Source organism: Lycium barbarum, chromosome 9 (assembly GCF_019175385.1).
Source record: "Lycium barbarum isolate Lr01 chromosome 9, ASM1917538v2, whole genome shotgun sequence".
Lineage (NCBI taxonomy): Eukaryota > Viridiplantae > Streptophyta > Magnoliopsida > Solanales > Solanaceae > Lycium > Lycium barbarum.
Genome location: NC_083345.1, coordinates 13842341 through 13868325, shown reverse-complemented (window position 1 = coordinate 13868325; position 25985 = coordinate 13842341). Strand labels below are relative to the sequence as shown.

The window sequence follows — 25985 nt, the reverse complement described above, 5'->3', positions numbered from 1 at the left end:
GGGGCTAAAATTAGACTAGTATTGGGCTAAGTCGGGATCACTTTAAAATGAGCTATGTTGGATTGGAACCCATAATTTATTTATTTTTTTGCGTGGATTGCCCTTCATTTGGTGTGGTCTTTAATTTTTGCCGTTCAAATTGGTGGTCTTTAAGTTTTGTCCTTCGCCTAATGCCCCGAGGTCGTGGGTTCGAACCCTAGTTCAGCAAAAATAAATAATAAAAAAATTGTAAGGCAGAATTTTACAAATCTATCTATATAAGGCAGAATTTGGACCTTAAGGTAGAAATTGCAAATTCTGCCTGAAGGGCAAAAGTTAAAGAACACCATTTTGAGGGACAAAAATTTAAGACCACCCCCAATGAAGGACAATCCTGCAAATTGCCCATGAAATTTTGAGCGGATTAGACCTACCATAATTGCCCATGAAAATTTGAGCGGAGTAGACGGACCATCATCTTTTGGGTGTCATATTTGACACCCCTACTCCTCCTAGGTGACACAAGCAAGTTTTAATAAAAGTGGTCAAACTTGGGTATAGGATCCAAAATTAGTATTTGCTCGATTTCAATTTATGTGATATAATTTAATTAGCTACAAAATTTAATATAAAAAAGATCCCTTTTGAAATTCGCAATCTAAACCATTAACCATCCATATATATTTATACAGCTCTAACTCATTTCGAGAATCAAGAATAAAAGAAAACATTTTTAAATTAAATTATTATAAATATAATATTTTTGATAAACTTAAAGCAAACCGTATCACCTAAATTTGGAGAAAGAGGGAGTATGATCGCGCCGGCGAATTGGTCTCCGATCAGCGAATTTGAGTCCTAAAGGTTCTCTTCTTAATCCCCACTAATTAGTTTATGTATGAGTTCTTGAAATTCACTTTGCATAATTGCTTTGTATCTGCTCAAGTTGCATGAACATAATTTGAATTTCCCATGTAAAAAAAAGCTCCAATTTGTTGTTCATTCAGTATTTTCCCGTTCAATTCTCTGTTACATTAGTTGTTTCAAGAAAAAGAAAAAAGGAAATTTAACAAAGAGAAAGAAAAACGAAGAATACCTCAAAATGATGAAATATTATATGATATTGGTCCTATATTGCATGGTCCTACTCCTTCATTTGTCTTGACGTACACTAGAAGTGTGTATATTTCTTGCAGATTCTTCAAAATACACTGAAATTAGCAAAAAATACTTGGATTAAATGGTATACTATTAATACATACTCTATCCGTCCCAATACGTGGCACTGTTTGATTGGGCACGGAGTTTAACCCCCTGTTTGGATGGTTGTTTCAGAGGCGTATCTAGCCTTGTAGGTAGGGGTCCCTAACTTTTGAGGGGTATAAATTTATGTGTCAAAAATTACTAAAATTGTAATAAATAGTAGATATGAACCCATAACTTTAAAATAAAATGGATTCAATGTTAGAAATCTTTAGATCGAACCCATAGCGTTTAAATCCTAGATTCGCCTCTGTCGTGGTTCATTATTGTACTGTTTTCATTGATACCATGTTTGTTTCCATTGTTCTTAAAAATTATATTGTATGCTGTTGTAAACCTGTTGTAACTCCGTTGTTATATAACCATGGAAAAGCTCAATTTTTGTAACCTCGGATTTGGTGGTTTTTGCGTGGTTACTTATTTCATTTACCCATTATACCCCTATTTATTTTTTGAAGTTCCTATTTTATCTTTTACCCTAGTTTTTTAATGTATATAAACTAGTGTGCTCTATTTTGCCTCCTCCTAACGTCAGAAGTCAGAGTTGCCAACCTAAACTTGTTTGGGACCGAGGTGTAGTAGTTGTTTTGTTGCACATAGTATTCTTGGTTTTATCTTGTATTTTCGATGAATTAATGTTTTTTTCTTCTTTTTTGAGTACAATGGATTAAAGCTTGTATGCACATAAAAGGAAAATTATTGGTGTGCATGAACTTTGTTGAATCTGCTATTCCGCATGAACTTAACCGTTGGCTATTGAAAATTGATGTTTTGGGCTGTGAAAATCAAACTTAGTTGTTATTTAACGTTGTAGGATGTACCGGCCAATTTCTCATTCACTGTTCGATGGTTGCTCCTGGAATCAAATGCAAACAGTTCCGAATTATTCGTTCAATTCCCACTTGCTTTTAATGGCCTGTTAAAACTAAGCTTATCTTGTGACATTTATACTGTAAACTAGTTTCATTCAGCATAGCTGAGAGTTTCATTTGTTAGGATTATTAAATGTTTTTTCCTTCTAAATGTCTGCACATTTGCAGCCATGAAGAGGGTCCTGTCATTTAATGAACCCGTGGATATCTCGTCAGATGAGTCATCAGATGACCATGAAGCAGAAAGTGAGCAGATGAGCAACGATATTACCGGCAATCAAGTTGTTGAAGAACTTGTTTCTGAAGGTACTAAGATTATGTGTGATCATTTAGACACGGTTAAGTGTGAAAGCGAGCTGATGAGCGACAATTTCAACATTGGTCAAGGAGTTGAAGAACTTTTTTCTGAAGGTATTTGTCATTATTCAGACACAGTGTACTTCCATTTTGAAGTTATCTTTTCATAACTTTTTTCTGAAGGTATTTGTCATTATTCAGACAGAGTGTATTTCCATTTTGAAGTTATCTTTTCATCTTTTTTGATGGATACATGTTTTTATACTGTCCTCTATTCGAGTGGTTAATGGTATTTCTCAGCAGTGATTGATTTTAGTACTACACTGATAATTATACCTTTTTCTCTTGATTAAGCTGGGGAACTTTGTAGGTTGAAAATTTTCTTTTTTTGGCTAACTATTTAGGATTATTTTATCTCTTTGGCATAGTGCTTCTTTTTTGTTTAGTTTGAGCCCAGTTGAGTCATGTTCCTGTATAAATATAACAACTCCTTTTCCAATACGAGGACTAGGAAAATTAAGGACAGAACTAGTTAACTTGTGGGCTAAATTTATTCAAATGAAGCTGGTGATTCTATGCACATACTGTAAAGTGATGCTTATGTAATTAGCGAGCAGTTTATATATCAGTAAAGAAAGGCAGCAAATTACGTAGGAGGGAACTGTAAAATTCATCTGATATCTGTCAAGTTTGTGCAATACTCTTGTTTGTTAGCATGGTGTTCTGAAACATCTTTTTGTAATGTAGATCTTCTCATAAGCCATCTAATAGTGTTTGTAACTGTTCACTATCTTTTTTGTATAATCTAGGTGGCTTAAAAGTAAAATATATTGCAAAAGCACGCTTTATGAAACCTTGATATTTGCCAGCCAAAAGTCATACCGACTATGGTTTCAAATTCATGTGAAGCTAAAACCTTTCTGCAAGGATAGTTGTCAACCATAAAATGCTCATAACCAAATTGCTAGATGATCCTTTAGAGATCAATCATTTCAGTGGACTTGATTTATTTCGTCTCTGTTATGAACGGGCCTGAACCAATATTTACAAATGGGCCTGTGAATATATTGCGTAGGAGCCTCAGCCAGAACCAGCCCAACACTATATTAAGTGGTTATGTTTCCTACCTCAACTATTCAGGTAGGAAATAGGAAACGGGAACAGCTAATAGTTGAGTTGTGTTATGATAAATAGTTAGTGATAGTTCAGGTAGGAAACTCGCACACTATATTAAGTGGTTATGTTTCCTACCTCAACTATTCAGGTAGGAAACGGGACCAACTAATAGTTGAGGTGTGTTATGATAATAGTTAGTGATAGTTCAGGTAGGAAACTCACTCGCCTGATAGTTCTTGTAGGAAACTCATGAAAAAAGAGATAATTCAGGTGTGTTTTTGACCCTTAACTCTAAAAAAAAGTTCTTTATTAAGTCCGAATTGATTCTGAGACATTGGGGATTTGGAGGTCTTTCGAGAAAGCTTCCATAAAACATGAGGATCCTTGTTTTGTTACTTAACATAGAATAGTTTGTTTAGGAAGTGAATGTGCAGGTTGAGAGTCTCTTTGATGATAGTACTGATACTGCAATGAGATCATTTCCTTTGGCAGGAAAATCCTTTTAAGAATTTTTGTTCAATCCTGAGTTCAAACTAGTTTTCAGTCAGTTGAAAGGTGCATGTTTTGAATAGATTTATGAATCACTGACATGTAGATTTTTACCATTATTCCATGAGCTGCATCTATATAACTAGTCTAACAACCCGTGGTGTGCAATGCAGATGCATTACTCAGAAGAGCGAGAATGTACCAAGAGTACATGCAGCATGTTCCTATCCCCGCAGAGAGGCACTCCGTGATTCCTTGCACCTCATGGACAGGACTAGCTGCATCACTTAAGAATTTATATGGGCAACCATTGCATTACCAGACCAACCTCTGCATGAAGCAGTGGGATCAAATGAGGATTGGGGCCGATAACGAAGAAGATCCCTTGGATATGCTCATCCATCCGGCAAAAGCCGAATCAAGCATCTGGCTTATGGAAGAAGTTAACAGGCGTACTTCGTCTCCTCATTACATTGCCAAGCTCTGGCTTGCTGATCCCATGTATCATGTTTATATTGATCCAATTTTCCCAAAGTTGCAGAACCCATCCAAATAGATTCTTCTGCAAATACCAATCCATCCGATGGACGTGGTCTAGAATCCCGAATCTCTAGTTTTTTAGAAAGAAAAAAAAAAATCCCATCTCCATCAGCTTCCCCAAGACAAATTATGTTTATTTTGAAAAAAAAATTATGCTGCTTTTGAGTTTATCTTGTGTTTTCATGTTGAGAGAGCAGTTACATTTGTTCGCATATGCTGAAAATGTTGATCAAACTTGCTAAATGTTCTTCGCGCCAATGGACTAGAAGAAATGCATGATAAACAGATCAGAAATGTCTTAAGCTGTTAGATTCTTTCTAGTTTCTATGATAGAGAGAAGACATCTAACTCTTGGTGTTGGACTCAAGTTTTGACAATGGGTGAAGAGCTTACTTAGCTTTATAATTAAGTAGTTTATTATAATTAGCTTTATAGTGAAGTTCTTTTTCTCATATCTTTCCCTTTTAGACCACAATTCAAGAATAAGGTAAAGGGGTTTGATCCGTCATCATTCTGGTTGCTCCAATTGCATTTGATGAAGTTACACAATTAAATTTGAGAAAGTACCATGTAAAATATCATACAAACATATACAACATCCAGCTACCAATAATCACCACAAGAACACAACCCTCCTTGGAAAAAATGGAAACGGTTGTTATCTCGGACAACAATATGCCTATCATATACTTTTGAAACAAATTTTGCAAATGAATGGCAATCTGAGCACATGCGAAGGTTTTTCACTATACGAATGGGATGTCCCTGAGATGTAAAGATGAGTCCAAATGCCATGGCTATTTTCTCACTATGTCGATTAAGCAAGAATTCTTTCTCTTGCTCATCAACATCCATCAAAACATTTGTTAGATCAGGTACATGACCTGCCTCTCTAACCCTGCACTTCATTTCTTCTAGCATTAGGCAAATGTGTGTGTGTTCTGGGTGAAACTCGTCACCCGAAGTAAACTCGTGAATGTTTCCATTCACTTCGATTGAGCTTGAACCGGGGTTCTTTTTTATCCCTCTTTCCTTCATGGACATCCTTACCTTGGCTACATCAGTCCACTTCCCTCCCAAAGCATAAATATTTGAAAGAAGCACATGGATCCCAACTTTATCTGGGTATGATTCAGAGATCATATCAACTGCATAAGTTGCCATCTCGTTGTTTTTATGCATTTTACAAGCAGCAAGAAAAGCCCCCCAAACTGCATCATTGGGCTTCATTGGCATGTTCTTTATGATATCAACAGCTTCTTTCAATAAACCAGCACGCCCAAACATATCAACGATGCACCCATAATGCACTATCTGTGCTGAGATTCCATGGATTTCTTTCATAGTCTTAAAAATTTTCATTCCTTCTTGTACTAAACCCCCATGGCTACATGCTGTCAGTACGGCCACAAACACAACTTGGTCAGGTTCTACCCCTTCCCGAAGCATCTCATAGAATAACTCAACTGCCCGCTTACCATTTCCTTCCATGGCCATGGCCCCTATTGCTGCAGTCCAGGCAGAGACATCCCGCTCTTTCATTTTGGTGAACACTTTCATCGCACTTGCAGGATCACCACACCTAGCAAACATGTCAACAAGCGCGGTACTTAGCTGCATATCTAGATGAATTTCATATTTCTCAATGTAATTATATATCCACTTAGCAAGATCATTAGCACCTAAGTATCCACAAGCTGATGCAACACTGACCATTGTCACTCTGTCTGCTTTAATCCCCTCGTTCTGCATTACACGAAATAGATGAATCGCATCCTCAAACATGCTGTGCTGTACCAAACCACCAATGACGGTGTTCCATGACACAAGATCACTCTCAGGCATGTCATTAAAAGTTCTACAAGCTGCCTCTACATCACCATTTCTCAGAAAGCCTGCAATAAGTGAATTCCATGAGACTACTGTCTTGTTTGACATCTGATCAAAAACTCTACAAGCCCATTCTTGACTCCCACACTTCATGTACATATCAATCATGGCATTACCAATGGAATCCCAATTCTCTAACCCGTTCCTCAAAACATAAGCGTGACACTGCTTTCCTAAGAAAACATCAGCCATCTCTGTCGAGGCTGATATAGAAGACAACAAACTTACTCTATCCGGACGAGGTCCTCTACAGGATAGCATTTCACCCAAGACATCAAGTGCTTCCCTTACCATCCCTAGACGTACATAGTTTGACAAAATCGTGTTGTAAAGTACCAAATTACGATCAACACATTCCTCGAAAATCTTTTTAGCCTTACCCATGGATCCACATTTCATATACATATCTACAAGAGCATTTACCATAACAGAATTAACCTTTAATCCCGCCTTCCCTATATAACCACACACACTTTCCGCCAATCCCAAATCCCCCAACTTAGCACAAGCCGATATCACACACACCATTGTCACACTATTCGGCATAATACCCTCCTCAATCATCTCAAAAAACAACAAAACCGCCTCTTCAGCCTTCTCCCTCTTTGCATACCCACTAATCAAACAAGTCCAAGACACCAAATTTCTCTCAGACATTTTATCAAACACTTTCCTAGCTTTATCCACCTCACCACATTCACCATAAAAATGTATCAATGAATTCAACACAAACACATCATCACCAAAACCCCATTTCAAAGCTAAACCCTTTACTTGAATTCCTTCAATAAAACTCCCATTTTTAGCACAAGCACTCAAAACCAAAGGAAAAGTATATCCATCAGGCCCGACATTTTCAAGAACCATCCTTAAATACATCAACATAGCATCATTAAACAACCCCACTAAACAATACCCTTTAATCAATGAATTAAACTTATAAGTATTATCATAACCTTCTTCATTACTACTACAGAAACTATCAAAAGCTATTTGTGCATATTCCATGCTATTATAAGTACCTATTTCGGAACATTTAGCAATGAGTTTACCAAGAAAACCAGGTTCTTGATTGTACCCTTGTTTTGTAAAATGGGCATGGAGTTGTTTGATTTGGTTGAGGTTTTTGCATGATTTGATTAAGTCAGTTGTTGTTGTTTGATTGGATTGAGGTTGTTGTGAAGTGGAGAGAAGAGGAGTAAGAGATAGATTCAAGGTTGTTGACATTGTTGTTTGAGGTATTTATTCAACTTTTTCCAGAGTATCTAACTAACTTCATGTGCATGCTTGTCAACATAACCATTTCTTGGAAGGCAAAAATAAAGCGCGGGATATTTTTACCTGAAACACGAGTTAGCTCCAAGCCTCCAAGGGCGAAATATAATCTTATCATTTTATTTTATTTTATTTTTAATTAAAAAAAATTCAAAAAAGAAAAACAAAATTTGGAAAATTAAGAAAAAAGCAAGCAGATGTAGAAATACATGAAAGTGTATAAATTTCAACAAAAATGTACAAAAAGTTACTCCCTCTGTCCCAATGTATGTGGCACGGTTCTAATTTTGAGAGTCATATGGTTTAATTTTGACTGTGAATTTGGGTGTATCTTTAAGTTTTTTTTAAAAAATAAAATTTGCATATTTGAAAACTACGTAAGAAGTAATATAAGATATAATAATTAGCAATTTAAGATATTCAAAAAATGCTTGAATCTCAAAAAGATAAAATATATGAAAAAATTTACGATCAAAGAAAGACTTGTTTAAATCTCGAAATTTGAAAAGTGTAACATAAATTGGAACAAAAGGGATATTCAACAATCTAAGGATAATTACATACAAGTGCGTGCAAATCTTAGAGAGCTGGGTTTAAAATTTCAATAGAAACAATAAAGATTATTACGATTAACAAGTAGGTAATTTCTTCTGATCTGGTGGGCAAATTATCGATTTCTGTACTGATGAGAGATAGCTGGTATTCAATAGAATAGTTGAGTGCCCGTATACTGATCCAAATACTGCTGCTATTTAAAAAAGAAAATAAAAACGATATTGCACAAAATAATACACTGAGATAAGATTTTCATTTTAATTTCACAAACAAGCCAGTCTAGCTCAAGTCTTCTATGAATTTGTAGTTAGTAGGTCAAAAATCCCAATGCACCACAAAGTCTCAGTTAACTTGAAGTATTTGGTTACAGCCTATGGTTTGCTTTGAAGTTTGAAAATAGAGTAGATTATTGATGCTCCCGGTTCAATCTTAAAAATTCAAGTCTAGTTATATAGGAGTAACATGTGTGAGAATTGTTTAGACCTTTGTTCAAAATTCAAGTCTAGTTTTCCTCTCGAGTCAAATAATATATTGTTATGTAAAGTGTAAACTGAAAGTGCGAAGTAAACATACCACAAAAACGAAGATAAAAATACATAACATTATAAACATTGTTCTGTTTTACAAAAGCCATACGCATAGATGGTACAAACTTGGAGCAACATTTTAAGCCTTTTAGTTCTCCATAATTCAACATATTAGCCCCGAACACTTAGTTTAAACCCTGTGAGACCTGCTGGAGAGAACCTTGGAAATGGCTCTAATGGTTTTTGGGGTGGTCCTGCAGCAACCCCCCACGAGAGACGCTCCAGCATCGCACCACTTGTCCACGTATGACACGAAGTCTTCCTCTGCAACACCCGTTGAAGCCTACAACGATATATAATCGTTCATTTGAACCTTCAACATCAATTTTAAGCGAAAAAAACAAAGGGAATGCAGCCTATCTGTACATGTTATAAATGTGTTTCTAAAGCATGAATAATTCACTTACCACCCATTCCTTCTTTTCACCATCATAAGTCTCACCACTGTTAGGATATACAAGTATTGGTTTACTTGTTACCTGCATATCATATGCCATTGAACCAATTAGAGTTTCAGAGTTTCAACATAAATCTTGGTACATGGCGAGACGTTTTTGAAAGCAGACCAAACAGTTATATACCTGTCGGATCAATTGGATCAGTCCCTGAATGTATCTTGGAGGGGTACAATTGATTCCAATTCCAACAACTTGCTTACACGAATCAGCAATCGAAGCACATTCTACCATAGAATCACCACTGACTACATTGGTACCATCTTTAGAACTGAAGGAAAACCAGGCTGGAATGTTAATCGCCTCTTCCTCAAGAAGCTCAGCATAAGCCTACACACAATGAAAATGAAGTTACAACACATAACTAAAAGATTTAGGACCGAGTTAAGAAAAACGGGGCAGAGTATATAAGATATCGTAAAAGATCAAGATAGTAAATACCTGAGCTTCCATTCTGTTCGGAGTTGTCTCGAATGCAATCAAATCAGCACCTGAATTTGCAAGAACCTGAACTCTCCTTCGATGAAAATCTTTAAGTGTTTTCACACTAATTGCATCACCATAAATTCCACTGCAGACGAAAGACAGAGTAATCAATTTCAACTACTTGCAATCGAACATATCCTAACTTAAATTATAAAAACGTTGAACATTAACTCACCTATATTCAGAACCATCAGCCAAATAAGCTCCATAGCTTCCCACAGACGCTGCAACCAATACCGGTTTGCGTTTCAAATCGGTTCCATCACCAAAATCATCCCAAGAACCTTTGCCAGCTCTATCATTATATATGTTTCGCGCTTCACATGCTATCTCCACGCTTCTTTTAAGTAATGCTTCACCTTCTTCCCTTGATATTCCCTTGGCTTCAAATCCCTGAAGTGTTGCCTGTCTCATGCAAATGAAAGTGAAACAACTAATCTGAGCATTACTAGCCATCTAAGCCAAGAGCAATAAAAGGAAATACATAAGTTCATTGTCACCTGATAAGATGCAGAAATTATAATGTTGGCACCAGCTTCCAGGTAATCTAGGTGCACCTGTTACATAAAACAAAATAATAGTAATCTTTGTTTCTTTTTTTGGCCATTCCTGTTAAAAACAACACGGATATGCAATTGGATAAAGACAAGCCAATCGCCAATCCACCAAGTATACCCACCTTCTAGTTCTTTCATTTCTTTGGTGCTACATTCTTTTTATGAAGATAAAGATACACCCTAGAGTTAGAAGATCGCTAGGTATCCCTTATGTTCCACTTGTTAATAATTAAGAAAGATATTTCCCCTGAATTGGGAATGTGAATAATTGAATTTGCCTCAAGCAAAGATTAAAATTAAAATTTAATTTTAATTTGATAGATTAAACCTAAGATTGGCACTGCACTCGTGTACTTCTAAAATTATGTGTACAAAATTTAAAATTTATTGAACTTTTGGTGCTTTTCCCATATTTCTACCATATTAGAAAAGTGGGTTGGATGGTCGTCCACCCACTCTTCTAATATAGTTAAAAACAAAACAAAAAAAAGGTGGAGCCCACTCTTCTATAATATTAAAAATTAAAAAAAAAAAAAAGTGGGATCCACGTGAAGTAGTAGGAGGCAATTGCAAAAAAAAAAAAAAACATTTATATAATGATAATAAATTCATAAAATGGTAAAAATACGCTTAGAGAAAATTCAAAGAAGAAACATTCATGAAAAAAGAAATAACGATTTAAATTGAACACAAAAACCGCTAAAGAAGTCATAAAACCAAAAGATTTAAAACTTATACGACACATACTTCTCACACAAATAATGAGGAATAACGTCAAGAAGACGAAATATAAACGGTTAAGAAACATATACACATATTTTCTTAAAATGATGAAGTTGATCTAAATTTAAAAATTTAAGACTATAACAGATGCTAATACATGAAAACGCTTTTCAGTGTTGTTGAGTAAAAAGAGATGATGACATGAAACTCGGTAGGAGAAGGCATATTTCAAATCTTTCAATTGGAGAACCAAACCAGGAAAGTCATATATGGGAGAAGCGGACTAAGTAAAATAATTTATTAATATTTTCAATTAATTGAATTATAATACTTTCTATAATAAAAATTTCATAATTGTATCGAAGTTTAAAAAAGAAAGGAAAGATCTTTGAAACTTATGATCTAAAACAAGTCATAGATATTTATGTGGATTTAAATCATTTCATTAAAGGTAAAAGGGGAAGCTTTAAGTTAAATGATTTCTAAATATAAAAATATACATCATTCTTTTTAAGATAGACTAAAAAAAAAATGTCGTACTATTTTTTGTGTTGGACCTGTGCTAGCACGGGCTTTCATCGTTTAGTAACTACTAATAGCATGTATTTTCCGTTGAATTTAATTTGCTCGTTGGACAGGGGCACATGACTATATAATATCCTACGGGCAATTTGCAGGATTGCCCTTCGTTAGGGGTGGTCTTTAATTTTTACCCCTCAAAATAGTGGTCTTTAAATTCTGCCCATGCAAATTCTTCCTTAAGGTAGAATTCATGCAGAATTTGCATGGGTAGAAATTTTTCCTGTGCAGGCCAAATTTCTGCTTGAGGCAGAATTTGGCTGGGCAAATTTGCAAAATTCTGCTTGAGGCAAATTAAGGCAGAATTTTGCAAAGTTTGCCTTGATTTTTTTTTTTTTTAACTGAGCTGGAATTCCAACCCACAACCTTGGAATGTTAGGCGAAGGGTAAAATTTAAAGACCACCAATTTGAAGGGCAAAAATTAAAAACCACCCCAAATAAAGGGCAATCCGCGCAAAAAAAAAGATAATTCTACTCTGCTTTTTTTCTTCTTCTTTTCCACGTTCATTTTGACATATTTGTGAGCCAGAAAGGGAAATAGTTCGTGGTCCGATTCTTTATAATGCTAACTTTAATTAGTAGTAGTTTTTAATTCTGCAAAAACAAAAAAGATATAAGCGGTTGCATTCTTTTCATTATCTTCCAAAAAGAAACTTGTTACTGATATATCAGACTAGATGCGTTGCGTGAGCATCTTGTTTGAAGCATAGCCATGAGGTGTCAAAGATAAGATCACCCACGTTGTTGTCAAAAAGATGACAATGAGATCTATTTTAGGATTCCAACATATGACTATATGATGTAATCTAACATCATAAGACACTGCTTAATTTCTCCGCACAATAGCATTATACAAATGGAACCAGCAAATAGAGGACAGCTTGCTTGTTCCAAATAAACAAATAAGTTAATATTATGCGAATATAGCGGTAGTGATGGAGCAAGGAAATTTTGCAAAGAAAAGTCAATATATATATATATATATATATATATATATATATATATATATATATATATATATATATAAAGAAAAGGTAAATATATGATGAAATTAAGAAGATTCAACTTATAGTATATATTTAACTTTCAGTAAAAAGTGATTAACTGACACCCTTAGGACGAATAACTCCGCCACTGTCCGGTAATGATGAAGCAATAGCGTTATAGATGTTACTTCTACTTTCTTAAGTTAATTTTACATATGATCATTCAATGTATGATTTTTTAATAAAAAATATCAAATTAATCTTTGTCACTTTAAAACTAGGGAGCTTGTGCAAGTTACTCAGAAATAAATCTGGATAGTAAAATGAGTTGAAAATCCATCAACTTATGTACAATGGTTCAATTCTCATCTCACCATGCATTTCCTTTCTCCTTACCTCGGTTCCGAGCCCTCCCACTCAAGAAGTTTTAAAAAGGGAAGGATAATGACAAATAACTAAGTGTAACAAATCAGGAAGAAGAGAAGAGAAAAGAAGATACTACTACTCAAGAAGTGAAAGCATGAACATGTCAATATGAAAAAATTTAACGTACACGGCACTAATATTTATTCTCATTTTTATAACTATGTTTGAACGGCCACTTTATATATATCTGGACTAACGTTATGTATCCTGTTACCTTTCACAAGCCTAAGTATTGAATAACTCTATTTATCAAATTTTGATAAATGAAAAGAGAAAATTACCTAGATAAACGTGAGGATGTGACCTTTAACAACATACTTTTATAGACACAATAAATCTGATATTGTTCAATTTATTTATGTTACTTTCCTTTTAATTTTTTCAATAGAAGGTTTCTTTTCTAATTTGAAAGCCGTTTAATTTTAAGCTCCCACCTGACATGTTGTTTAAAGATCACAAAATCAAAGGATACTTTAATAGTTGTTTAAAATTACAAGATTCAAAAGTCATTCTTTTTTATTTTTTTAAATTTTGTCTACAATCAAACTAAGACAAACAAATTGAGACGAAGGGAATCGCATATGACTTCATGCTAGGGCGAAAGAAGTCAAACCGAACCAAACTAATCCGATATTACATGTATTCAATTTTAAAAATATTTTATACATAAAAATATTTATTTATAATGTAATTTATAAATATTTCTTAAAAAAATTCGTATTTTTTTTTTATCTATTATCATATTATTCAAGCTTAAACTTAAAATTTTGAATGTCAGTAAGTTTTATATCCTATAGATGTTAGTAACTCAAATAAAGTCCAAATTAAAACCAAATCAACACTAATGCTAACAAAAGAAAATTAATTTACCACTAAGAATGACAATAATGTTGGATATTTATTCTTTAGTTTTGCATAATTGGTTTAGAGAGTGAAAATACATAACTTAAATTTTTTTCTTTATCATGTAAGAAATACTTGTTAGCCGTACTCATTTTAACATGACTTAGTATTTTTAAATTATGATCATTTTCTTTATGGCTTATTAATTAGCAATATTTATTTTAACCGATTTTATTATCTTTTATTGAATATTTTAATATAATATCATCACTCTTTTCACATTTTGTGTTATTTTCTTAAGAAACGCCTTAATTATATAGTTGTATCTTATTAAAACTACAGAAATATTTAAAGTAAAAGTGTATATTTAAAATAAAAATGTATATATTTTGTATTAAGACTATTCCGAAAAAGAAAAAAAAATTCGAAAAATTCGAGAAAACCGAATAACCCGAGATTGAAAAACCCAAATTTTATTGATTTAATTTGGTGTATAAATTTTAAAACCCGATGCAATTAATTTGATTTGGTGTTTAAAAAATCCGAACCAACTCGGTCTATATACACCTTTACTAGCTAAGGTGAAATGCTTTTAAAGTCACAAATTTTTAAAGCAATTTTTTTCCTTATTAAAACTTTTGTGCCAGTTAAACAACGATGCAACATAGATTAATGTGTTGGTCATGTTATGGAGGAGAAGAGAGCTAGAGAAAGAGGTAAAAATTAATTAAATTACCCTTCTAATAAGATGAGGAGAGCTAACAAGGCATTTAGCACTCCAAAGAGGATCATTTAAGTCAGCACCATGCCTTTCCAACTCTGTCGCAAGTCCACCGTCTATCACCGCGCACCCACCGCACTGCCTCACGAAATCAGCCAAAAAACTGGACCCATTGTTCAACCCCATAATTTGATTCTCTTAATTAATTTCTCTTCACCTGTGAAAATTAACATGGACTGAAAATGGATAGTATATAGTTAAGGTTACAAAAGATTCAGAGGGATTGTGTAGAAATTAGGAGGAAAGTTAAGATATACTATATATATTTGGAAACTTTGCAGAAGTTGGCAGAAGTTGAAAGAGAAATGAGCTTAACGAGGACAGTTGTGTCTCAAATATATATAGTGTGTATTTGTCATGGAAGATTATAGATTATTGTAATGCCCTTATACTTTGTAAAATATCACTTGCAATACCCAAAAAGTTTTCTTAGTGAGATATTATTATTTATAATACTCTTTTTTTTTTTCAATTTGTTTGACGTGGTTTAACTTGACAGGAAGTTTGAGAAAGAAATTAAGACTCGTGAAATTGTGATTCTTTTTTGTTATTGCTTCCGTGTCTCATAGTACTTGTCATGTTTTATTTTTCGAAAATTAAACTAGATTAACTTATGGAGTAGTTTTTGAATATCTAAATTTTATTTTTAACATATTGAATTATTCTAATTCAACTTAGCTCTGAAGATTTATCAAATGAACTTTCGGGAAGCGAAACATGACAATTATTATATGGGACAAAGGGAGTATAAGGTTTTGAAATTGTGATCTAAATATGTCATGATATTTGTGTAGCTATTAAAGTTTTCTCATTAAGGTATATTATAAATATGTTTTTTTTAACAGATTAATAAAAATATAATAGTGAAAAAAAACAAAAACGGAACGGCGACAGTATGCTCTTTCCATTTTCGTTGACCTAATATGGTTTAAAAGAGTAAAAGTTCATTAATTTTCAATCTCTAATCAGCAATTAACCTTTTTTTTTTCTTTCTTTCTTTTGTCTAAATAACAGCTTTAATTTCTAGATTACAGTAACTTCGTTAATGTTTATAAAAATAAACTGAGTTAACTTACATTTGGTGCAATATATAGTTATATCTAAGTTTTAAAGTTGATTACATACAGCGAGCGGAACGCGGATAGATATTCCTGTTTGCATCAAAATATTATGTCATTGGTGATTATCCTAATTTCTAACTAACAATCTAAGTATTCAAATTTTGATTGTCTTACCGGTTTGGTCTCTCTATTCCAACACCAAAAGTTTCAAAATTGCTGCTTTTCTATGTGGAAATTTTGGTTTGTATTGACAAAAAAAAAAAAAATAGCAATAGAAAGCAAAGAAAATAAATAAAACCTTGCATTTGTTCAGCTTACAAATTGGAACATATATCTTTAACTATCTTTAGGGGTACAAAGCGTTTGACCAATTTATATTCCTAAATACTAAATAGCATTAAAAAGATATGTACCCTTATGTTCGTGTAAGGACATTCTAATGGGCTGAATTATCCAAAATCATTAAGTTGGGGTTGGGGGGAAGGAAACTTCTAAGCTCTAACCACAAAACGTAAATTAGTGGAAACATATTAATGAAGTTTGAAGCTTAGATATAAGCCAACTCATAATTAGCTAACGTCAACGTCGTCTTAAACAAGAATTAACACGATTTATTCTTTTCAAATAATAAAATAAATACCTTAAAGTTTCGTGATAATGTTGTTAGCTTGAACAAATCTACTTGTCTTGTCTTTTCTGCGTGGAAAAATCATTACAAAGACAAAAGAACAATTTAAAATCACTTTGGATTAAGATCCTTAATCAGAATATGCGGAGGAAATTGCTTCACGCGATTCCTAAATTCTTTTTTAAGTACCATGTTCTATATTTAATCACCCCCAGACATCTTGGGTATTGATAACTGTTTAAAAGAAGCATATTACAAGGAGAAGAAAGTTAAAGAAAAATTAAACTAAATTGTGAATCACCCACTAAATGACACATGGTGGAGTTGCGACAATTACAATATATCGTGTATTTATTTTTCTACAGAATCTCAATATCGCCAATGGGACTACCTCAAGTGTAAACACATCATTAATTAAGGCTGCACTAGGATATTTAGTTTTCATTGATTATATATATATATATATATATATATATATATATATATATATATATATATATATATATATATATCATCTTTTATTATTGGGTTCAATTCTAATACTCCTCCCCCTATCTCAATTTATGTGGCATCATTTCTTTTTTGGTATGTCCCAAAAGAATGTCACATTTCTATATTTAGAAACAATTTAACTTTCTGAGATGATTAACAGTCACACATTTATATAAGACTTGTTTTGGATCACAAATTTCAAACGTCTTTCTTTCTTTCTTAAATTGCGTGTCAAGTCAAATGGTAATATATAAATTGGGACGGAGGGAGTATATCTCATCATTAAAATTTTAAAACGACAGTAAGAATGACTTTATGTTAAGCCCTTTTCTGATCGTACATTTGTGGAAATAGAGTTCGCTTAATTTTCCCATCCGTGGGATGAAAGTGATAGAATTTCCTAAAGTTAGAAGGCTGATTTAGCATTTAAATAAGTTGCATTACCTCTTTGATATGACATCAGAACCCATGTTGGTCATTCAAACAATTCCTTTTTGGACCTTAGATAGTTCACTCTCCTATGATATTTTAATTTAAATAAAATGGTGTTCAAGATACCAGTTTGATTGATATACACTATTTAAACTTACAAATAAAAAGTAACTAGTTTAGAAAAGAAAACATCACATCAAAACGCGAATTTAAGTAATTAGTAAGAGATTTTTTTTTTTTTTGAAATTACTAAACATTTTATAAAATAATATTAAAAGTAGAATAATGAGCCGAGAGTCTACCCGCGGAAACAGCCTCCCTACTCTCACAAGATAGGAGTAAGGTTTGTTTATACTCTACCCTCCTAGATCCACCTGTGAAATTATACTGGGTATGAGTTGTTGTTGTTGTTGTAGTACTATTAAAAATACGAAAAAGGGTCAAAAATGCCCTTGAACTTTCAGAAATTGTTTATTCGTACCCTTCGTTATACTTTTCGTTCAATTATACTCCTACCGTTATACTTTGGCACAGATTTGCCTCTCATTTAAACGGAGTGCCACGTGGCAGCCTGAGAATAAAATGACTCATTCCCAATTTTAATACCCGGTTCTAATTAAAACCCAACCCGAATTTTGACCCACTACCCGACCCAATTGCCCCCAAAACTTATTGAATTAATAAACAACCAACCAAACACATACACATGGCAAATGTGGGACCGACACCATGCCCTCATCATCTTCTTCAACTCATTAGTCACCGGAAAGACTCAAAAACCAATAGGCAACAACCAAGATCAGTCAAGGAATAAGAGGAAAAATAAGAAAGAAAGAAACAGTCAGCCAACAAGCAAGTGGAGCCGAGCAGTGACAATCACTGGAAAAATCGAGCAAGGTCGCTGGAAAACACTCTGAACCTCAAAGAACACGTCCCATAAAATACTATAGCAATGTATAACTATAAAACAACACTCCACCAGCTGTACAACACGCAATTAATCGTGTACATTGCCCATACGCAAATATCATAATACGACGAAAAGAAAGAAATAAAATTTAACACAGAAAGATGAAAAGGGTAGTCTCACAGAAACTGTCGGAACTCGAAGAAGAAGCAATTCCGCTTTCTGATGGAATTGATTCCCAAGGTCTAAATGGCACATACAGATTTTCCAACTTCAATTTCTCAAACAACGAAGCCTAATCGGTATCCACTGCCATTGGATTTAAAAGTTTAAGTTCACACAATTTTGCATTTGGTTTCGCTAGAGGGTTTTGTGGGATGATAGCAAAATTTTGAACAATATGGACCTTGTGGGTGTTTGATTCTTGGAGCCCGTTTGGATTGGCTTATAAGTTGCTTATAAGCTGTTTTCAGCTTTTTTGAGTGTTTGGCTGGCCAGCTTAAAGTCATTTTGTGCTTAAAATAAGCTCAAAAAAATAATTGGGTCCATTTAACTTAGCTTATCTAAAGCAGCTTATAAGCTGAAAACAGCTTATAAGCCAAAAAAAAATAAGTTAGACTACCCCAACTTATTTTTTTTAGCTTATAAGCTGCAAACAGCTTATAGGCATAAGCCCATCCAAACAGGCTCTTGATTTACTATTAGTATAGTTCTACTATAGTAGTGACATTTGTGATGCACTACACTGCAGAAATAAAAAAAAAAAAAAAAAAAAAGGAGGGTAAAGAGAAAAGAGAGGAGAAAGAGGGGGAGCAAGGTCATTTGGTCGGAGCTCGTCGCCGGAGAAGACAGAAGGGACGAGATGATGAGAAACGGTGGAGAACTTTTAAGAGATGAAGAAGATGAGGATGATTGGGTGTGGGTCGGGTAGTGGGTCAAAGTTGGGGTTGGGTTTTAATAGAACTGGGTATTAAAATTGGGAATCTGCCACGTGGCACTCCGTTTAAATGAGGGGCAAATCTGTACTAAAGTATAACGAATGGTACGAATAAATAATTTCTGAAAGTTCAAAGGTATTTTTGACCCTTTTCCGTTAAAAATATAACAACATTAAGTATTTTGAAGTGCTCTAAGACAAAGAATGTTGTGTATATTGAGATGTATGAAATATTATCTTTTTGTGTTCAAAGTACAGAATCAAACTAATGTGTTAATACATTTATACTCCATTAGTTTTGTGATGAACCTCCAATCCCCACCCCACCCCCACCCCCACCCCCACCCCCACACACATATCTTGAAGTGCTCTAAGATATAAAGAATGTCGTGTATATTGAGACGTATGAAATATTAATATTTTTGTGTTCAAAGTACTCAATCAAATTAATGTGTTAATACATTTATACTCCGTTAGCTTTGTAACGTAACCTCCAATCCCACCCCCACCCCTTCCCCCACCTCTCTCACACACACACATATCTTGAAGTGCTTTAAGATATAAAAAATGGCCTGTATATTGAGACGTATGAAATATTAATCTTTTTGTGTTCAAAGTACTCAATCAAATTAATGTGTTAATACATTTATATTCCATTAGCTTTGGAACGTAACCTCCAATCCCCAATCCCATCCCCCACACACATCAAGATATCACCATCATAACTTGAAACTTCGAATATATAAAAGGTGTTCACAAGTTTGTACATTGAAAGGTCAATTAAATTGGCACGTATAAGGGGGAAAAAAAAACAGAGCACGTAAATCTAAAAACATGTAGTTGACTACGTACCAGGTTAGGCTCTCTCTATGAAAGGACCACCAAGATTTCTAACCAACTTACTAGTAACCATATAATATGGGGAGACATTAAAATGATACAATGGTTGTATGTTCTAAAGAAATTTATTTTATATGACACGTTGTTATTCATGCACCCACCCTTGTTCGTGGCTACATTCCTTTGTTGTCTACATCTTTAATAACCTACCCTTCCCCTAAAAGAATGGCAAAACAAAAAAATAAAGAAATTCTTTTTTACTCGATGTCCCATACTCGCTTTTGGATTTCATTTAATCTAGATTTGGGCTACGTAAGACCCATAAAAAGGGGAAGCGTTTTCTACCGGTATGGAGGTAGAAGTTTAGATACGGTTTTGGACAAACCTAGTCATTTTGTTCAAATAATATGTTTGTATTAATTAATTGATTAAATATGTACACATATTAAATTTAAAACTCAGTTCTTATCATGTGAAGTCATCATTCTAAAATCTAAAACTCATAAAGTTGAAATTTTAGCTCCACATATGCTATTTACTAAGATTTTCTTTCTTTTATTTTCAAGACTCAAACCTTAGACCTCTGATTATTGATGAAGGAATCATATTCGTCTCGATACAACTCTGAGTGGTACAAATAAAGAAACATAGTTTTCTAAAGAATTATCGATATAGACTTGTAGCAGTCAAATTTAAATATGGCTAGAAAAGTAATAAGATAGAGATGATCATCTCCATTCTGGTCTGCCACAAACTCTATCCAATGCATCTTGGATATGCACAAACTCTATCCAATGCATCTTGGACATTATTTTTAAGAATACTTCGAAACTAGAATAGAAATAATGAGCCATTATATGAAATGATAAAGACATACTAAATGTCACATCTTTGTAAGCATGAATTAATCTTGATCTACACTTCCTTTTGAGAGTACTATGAACATTCCCTTTTTCGAACAATAAGTTGGGATAAGAAGCTGCAGTTTTGTTAGAAATGTATATTTTGATGATTAATGTGGTACTCTTTTTAATCGGGTTGTAAATTTTGGACAACTAAATGGCTCTGAGGCCGTTAACTCTAATGTAACTAAGTTGTAGATATATATTACTATGAATATATATTAGTAGTATCTGTTTAACTCAAAAAAAAAAAAAAAACAGCAGTTATGTAAATTACCTCATATATATTCAGTAAACAAAATCATTTCGATTAAGAATATCAAAGTAATAGGGGCGAAACAGAAAGTTTTCTAAAGAAAAAGAATGTGGTCAAAGCCCCAGAAAAGAAAAGAACACATGAAGGAAGAAATTATAATGCTTGTTGGGAATCTATTTAATAGCTTATTTGGTCAAGCTTATTTTTCACCAAAAGTACTTATTTTTTCAATAAGTGCTTATTTTAAAAAAAGTGAGGTGTTTGGCCAAGCTTTTGGGAGAAAATAAGTGTTTTCAGAGAGTATAGCAGAAGCAGTTTTTCAGAAGCTAAAAAAAATAGCTTTTACCCAAAAGCACTTTTTTGAAAAGTACTTTTGAGAAAAATACGCATAGAAGTACTTTTTAAAAGCTTGGCCAAACACTAATTGCTGCTCAAAAGTACTTTTTAAATTAATTGGCCAAACACAAACTGCTTTTAGCCAAAAAGACTTTTTTGAAAAATACTTTTAAAAAAAAGTACTTTTTAAAATAAGCTATTTTCATAAGCTTGACCAAACATACTATTAAGTCCCTTCGTTTTTGCACATTCTCCCCTTAAAAAATGTTTTCCTCTGATTTGTTATTATTTTATTCATGTCCTTCGTCAATCTGCAAAGGATGACAAAAATGTGAAAAAGTATATTAGTAGATACAGGCCGAGGCGTTTTAGAGTTTAAAGTTTACGAGTTCTGAATTCTAAAAAAGATATTACTTATTAGGTTACTAATAAATTATTTATGTATATTTAATGTAATTTCTTAACATTAATATGGGATTCTGACCAAACTATTGAATATTTGTGGTAGGTAGAACTCTTCCTCTGAAAAGAGGGAGGAATTTAAGGATAAGAAATTGAAGTAGGGTGGTTGCAATTGAATCAACATCAGCTACTATAAAAGTGCAATTGCTATTTCAATGTTTATCTGATAAGTCAATTTACTTCCAGTTAGAAACACTTGGCATAACAAAAGATCATAATGCGTGCACGATTCCTATAGAATAACAACAACAACATATATATTCAGTGTAATCCCACTCGTACACAAGTTCATATGTATCATTAACTACAAGAGCATGTCTGATTATGAAGCTAGTGTATTCCTTCTGTGTGACAGGGTAGAATGACAAAAAAAAAATATAAAAAAAAAATGAAGCAACCAATGGATTAAGCATCATGAGTTTACTTAGGATTCGGGCAGGATAGAATAAGAGTTTTTTTTTTTGCATTTTGCATTTTGTCGTTAATAAACAGGGTTGTCGGGCTAACTTGAGTGCACCTCGATTATTTTATTGGGTGCTTACTGTTAGGATTTTATTGAATAGGTGTGAATGAGAAAAGAATAGTTGTGACTTTTCTGATAAGGCACAATGACACATGTTCATACTATCCTTTCTTGGCTATAATACTTAGTCATTCCATCAGATTTTACTTACGAAAATTCTGATTGTCTTCTTCTTTCTTCTTGCACAATAAAAATTCTAGTGTGATTTACAGCCTTCGAGTGGTTCGCCATTCACCGGGGTTTGAGGTACCGAAACACGTGCTTTGTTTCAAGGATGAATCAATTCAAGAAGAAAGCAAAAAAACCGGGTTCTACTTTCTTTACTTTGCTCGTCTTTTTATTTTCTACTCTTTATGATTTATGAATTCAGTTTTTATAAATTTTAGGGTAGACATTTATTATTAGATGATCTCAAAGTATATTCTATTTGTGTTCCATAAAATTAATTAGTTGGTATATAATGTGGTAGCGTGCACGAATATGTGGAATAATATTTTCAAGGTAGTAAGACATGATTTAGGCTTACATTAATACTTGAAAGTTATTCTTGAGATCATAAAAATAATATGTATATATTTTTTGGGTTAAACAATTAGATGAATTACCCCGCAAAAGAATTGTAAAACAATTTATTTTATTTTTGGATATATGTCAAATTTTTGAAATCTATCAAGAACTATTCTTTAAGATGAAGAAGAATGAAACGTCTTCTTTAATTCCTAGACAGTCACTATCTTTGGGGTTAAATGTTCGTAGACAGAGTATTTCAGCACATTTACAGCGAGTGATCAGTGATGGACGAAAGTTGAATTTGTCTGACAAAATTGCAGCGATAATTAAAAGAATTGCAGCGGCAATTAAAAGTGAAATGAACAATAGGCATTTTGTTCCATACTTATGTTAAGGATACTATCTCAATTAAGTATAATGATAGTGGGTAATATTTTTTTTATCCGTTCCAAATGCGTCCCGTGTGAAGGGTATATTGACCATGTAGAATGGAAAATATATCATGGAATTTTTAAGCAATATTTGGTGACTCTCTAACAAGTTTCTGCCTCACTTTATCCGAGTAATACAAGAATTTCCTTGAATCTATTTGATAAAATAGAAAGGTTGAATTATAGTTGGCAGAACCATAAAAAAAAAATGATGGCCTCATGCCCTAGCTGGCAGAACCATAAAAAGAAATGATGGCCTAAATGCTTTTGGCAATTGATTTAATTGTTCCAATTTGACAAGTTGTTGTTTTGACATTTGAAACTGGAAAACTCTGTCACGTCATTCTTGCATATCATCTTGCAAATGAAATCAATCACGAGATAAGACACTTCAAAGGAATTGTTAAAACCACAAGCCATGTTTGGTAGTAAGAAAATTGTTTTTTGTCGTACTTTGTCTTGTATAATTGCAGGATAACTGAAGTGGCTTGATGGAAATAAAAGTTGGGTGTTTTGTGATGCTTTCTGAAGGAAAAAAAAAATGTTTGGCACCAGTTAAGAATGATTCCTTAGCATGAAGTTTGGTTAATAAGATTCTAACATCAAAATGTTTGAGGGCATTTTCTTATATGCATGCTGACTTAAAATCATTAATGTGCATTTTGATTTGATGCTATAGAGAGAAATTCTTCGTATGCCCTTTTAATTTTGAGTTGCCTAAGAACAGAGTACTTAATTATTTGAAATGTGGGGGCTTCCTGACTTATGATAAAGTCAATATTAGACTGACTGTGTAATTTGGAATAACAAGAAATATGAAAAATGATGGCATTATTTATATTATGCCAGACGAACAAAATCATTAGTGGATTTTTGATATGGTAGTCATTGAGATTAACTAGTACCAAATTGATAACTTGTTATATACTTGTTCAGACAAGTTATGTTCTTTCATGAAAGGGTGTCACTAGAAATGTAGTGACTTTTGATGAAAATATGTGTCTATTGAAATACAATTATCTGTATTGACATGGATGTTGGTGAAAGGCTAGCTGTTGTCTATTGTTTGATAAATATGACGTTCAATTAATCATTGATAAAATGAATGTCTTGTTAATAAGTTCTTGTTTTCCTGTAGAACTTGTGGGGGGAAGCTATCCTTGTGATTACCAAAATACTCAATCGAGTGCCTATAGAAAACACAATTTATTCCATATGAAAAATGGAAAGCCCAACTTGAATTACTTCAAAGTGTGGGGGTGTTTGGCTAAAGTGCAAGTTCCTAAACCTAATAGGGTAAAAATTGGACCGAAAACTATTAATTGTGTTTTCTAGGATATGCCACCAATAGTAAAGGATATTGATTTCTGGTTCACAAATCATAAAATTTCGATAGAATCAGAAGATGTTGACTTATTGACAATATTGTATTATGTCAACCCCATAATATATGTCCTTTGTGGTATTGACATGGTATGCCTTTGGTGGTATTGATATGCTAGTTAGTGAAATATTCACATAACTCGTTCCGTCTTGGTAAGGAATAGTTGTTCGAACTGCTAATTTGATGAGATTGATCGCATGTCTTTCATTATAGGTCGTGTTCATTAATTTTGTGAACGGATGTCAGTTGAAAGGTTGTGACTTTTCATGATAAAATGTATATGTTGAGAGACAACTCTTTGAAAAGACAAGACGGTTCATTGAATGTAGAAATTTATTGGTTTATAAATCGAAGAACCAATTGATGATAATGATAAAAATCGGCAATAGCTTGGATTTTCACATCGGTGAATGTGCTATTAGTTGGATATTTGAAGAAGTAGACTTACAAGAAGTGGAATGGTTGAGAAATATTTTCTTTTAAAAGTTGTGGCCACAACTGATGTCAACCATCCACGGGTATCATGATGTCACTTTAAGTGTAGTCAACAGTCTGTGATATATCCTATTTTATAAGTTTATTTTGCATTATAATAAATATTCTGCAGTTATTGAGGGCAATAATGATGCAAATTGAATCACCGGGTCAACCGAAATAAAATCCACAAGTGGATATGTTGTTACCATTGGTGGAGGAGTGGTGTCTTGGAAATTGTTCAAACAAACTTGGATCGCCCGCTCCATAATGTAGTCTAAGTTCATAACTTTAGACATGATTGATGAAGAAGTTGAATAGCTCCGAATTTTTTTTTTTGAAAGATATTCCATTCTGGCCCAAACCATTGGTATCAATATGCATACATCGCGATAGCCAAGTAGCAATAGGAAGGGCGGGGAGCATTATGTATAACGGGAAATCTCGTCGCATGCGACGGAGACACAATACTGTTCGAAAACTACTCGCTAGTGGAGTTATCACTATTGACTATGTAAAGTTTAGAGATAACGTCGCGGATCCGCTTACAAAAGGCTTAACTAGAGAGGTAGTTGAAAGATCATCGAAGGGAATGAATTTAAGGCTTAGGACAAGTCATCATGGCGGTAACTCTACCTAGCAGACTGGAGATCCCAAGAGCTAGGTTCAAAGAGATCAAATAAAGTTATGAATGACGGTTCGACATTGTC

The 25985-nt window shown here is 33.5% G+C and overlaps 3 protein-coding genes across 3 annotated transcripts; 1 reads left to right on the top strand and 2 right to left on the bottom strand.

Moving 5' to 3' along the window:
* Positions 1-684: 684 nt before the first annotated feature.
* LOC132610012 (protein RDM1-like) lies at positions 685-4726 on the top strand. The gene is made up of 3 exons (XM_060324260.1): positions 685-843; positions 2283-2525; positions 4190-4726. Exons 2-3 carry the CDS (start codon positions 2285-2287, stop codon positions 4570-4572), a joined length of 624 nt encoding a protein of 207 aa, XP_060180243.1. The 5' UTR covers positions 685-843; positions 2283-2284; the 3' UTR covers positions 4573-4726.
* LOC132610011 (pentatricopeptide repeat-containing protein At3g22690) lies at positions 4643-7809 on the bottom strand. Its single transcript, XM_060324259.1, has one exon. It carries the CDS (start codon positions 7671-7673, stop codon positions 5160-5162), a length of 2514 nt encoding a protein of 837 aa, XP_060180242.1. The 5' UTR covers positions 7674-7809; the 3' UTR covers positions 4643-5159.
* Positions 7810-8853: 1044 nt separating this feature from the next.
* LOC132609295 (homocysteine S-methyltransferase 2-like) lies at positions 8854-15020 on the bottom strand. The gene is made up of 7 exons (XM_060323198.1): positions 14656-15020; positions 10305-10361; positions 9980-10209; positions 9760-9889; positions 9445-9648; positions 9271-9342; positions 8854-9146 (listed from the first exon to the last, which is right to left on the bottom strand). Exons 1-7 carry the CDS (start codon positions 14824-14826, stop codon positions 8994-8996), a joined length of 1017 nt encoding a protein of 338 aa, XP_060179181.1. The 5' UTR covers positions 14827-15020; the 3' UTR covers positions 8854-8993.
* Positions 15021-25985: the final 10965 nt, after the last annotated feature.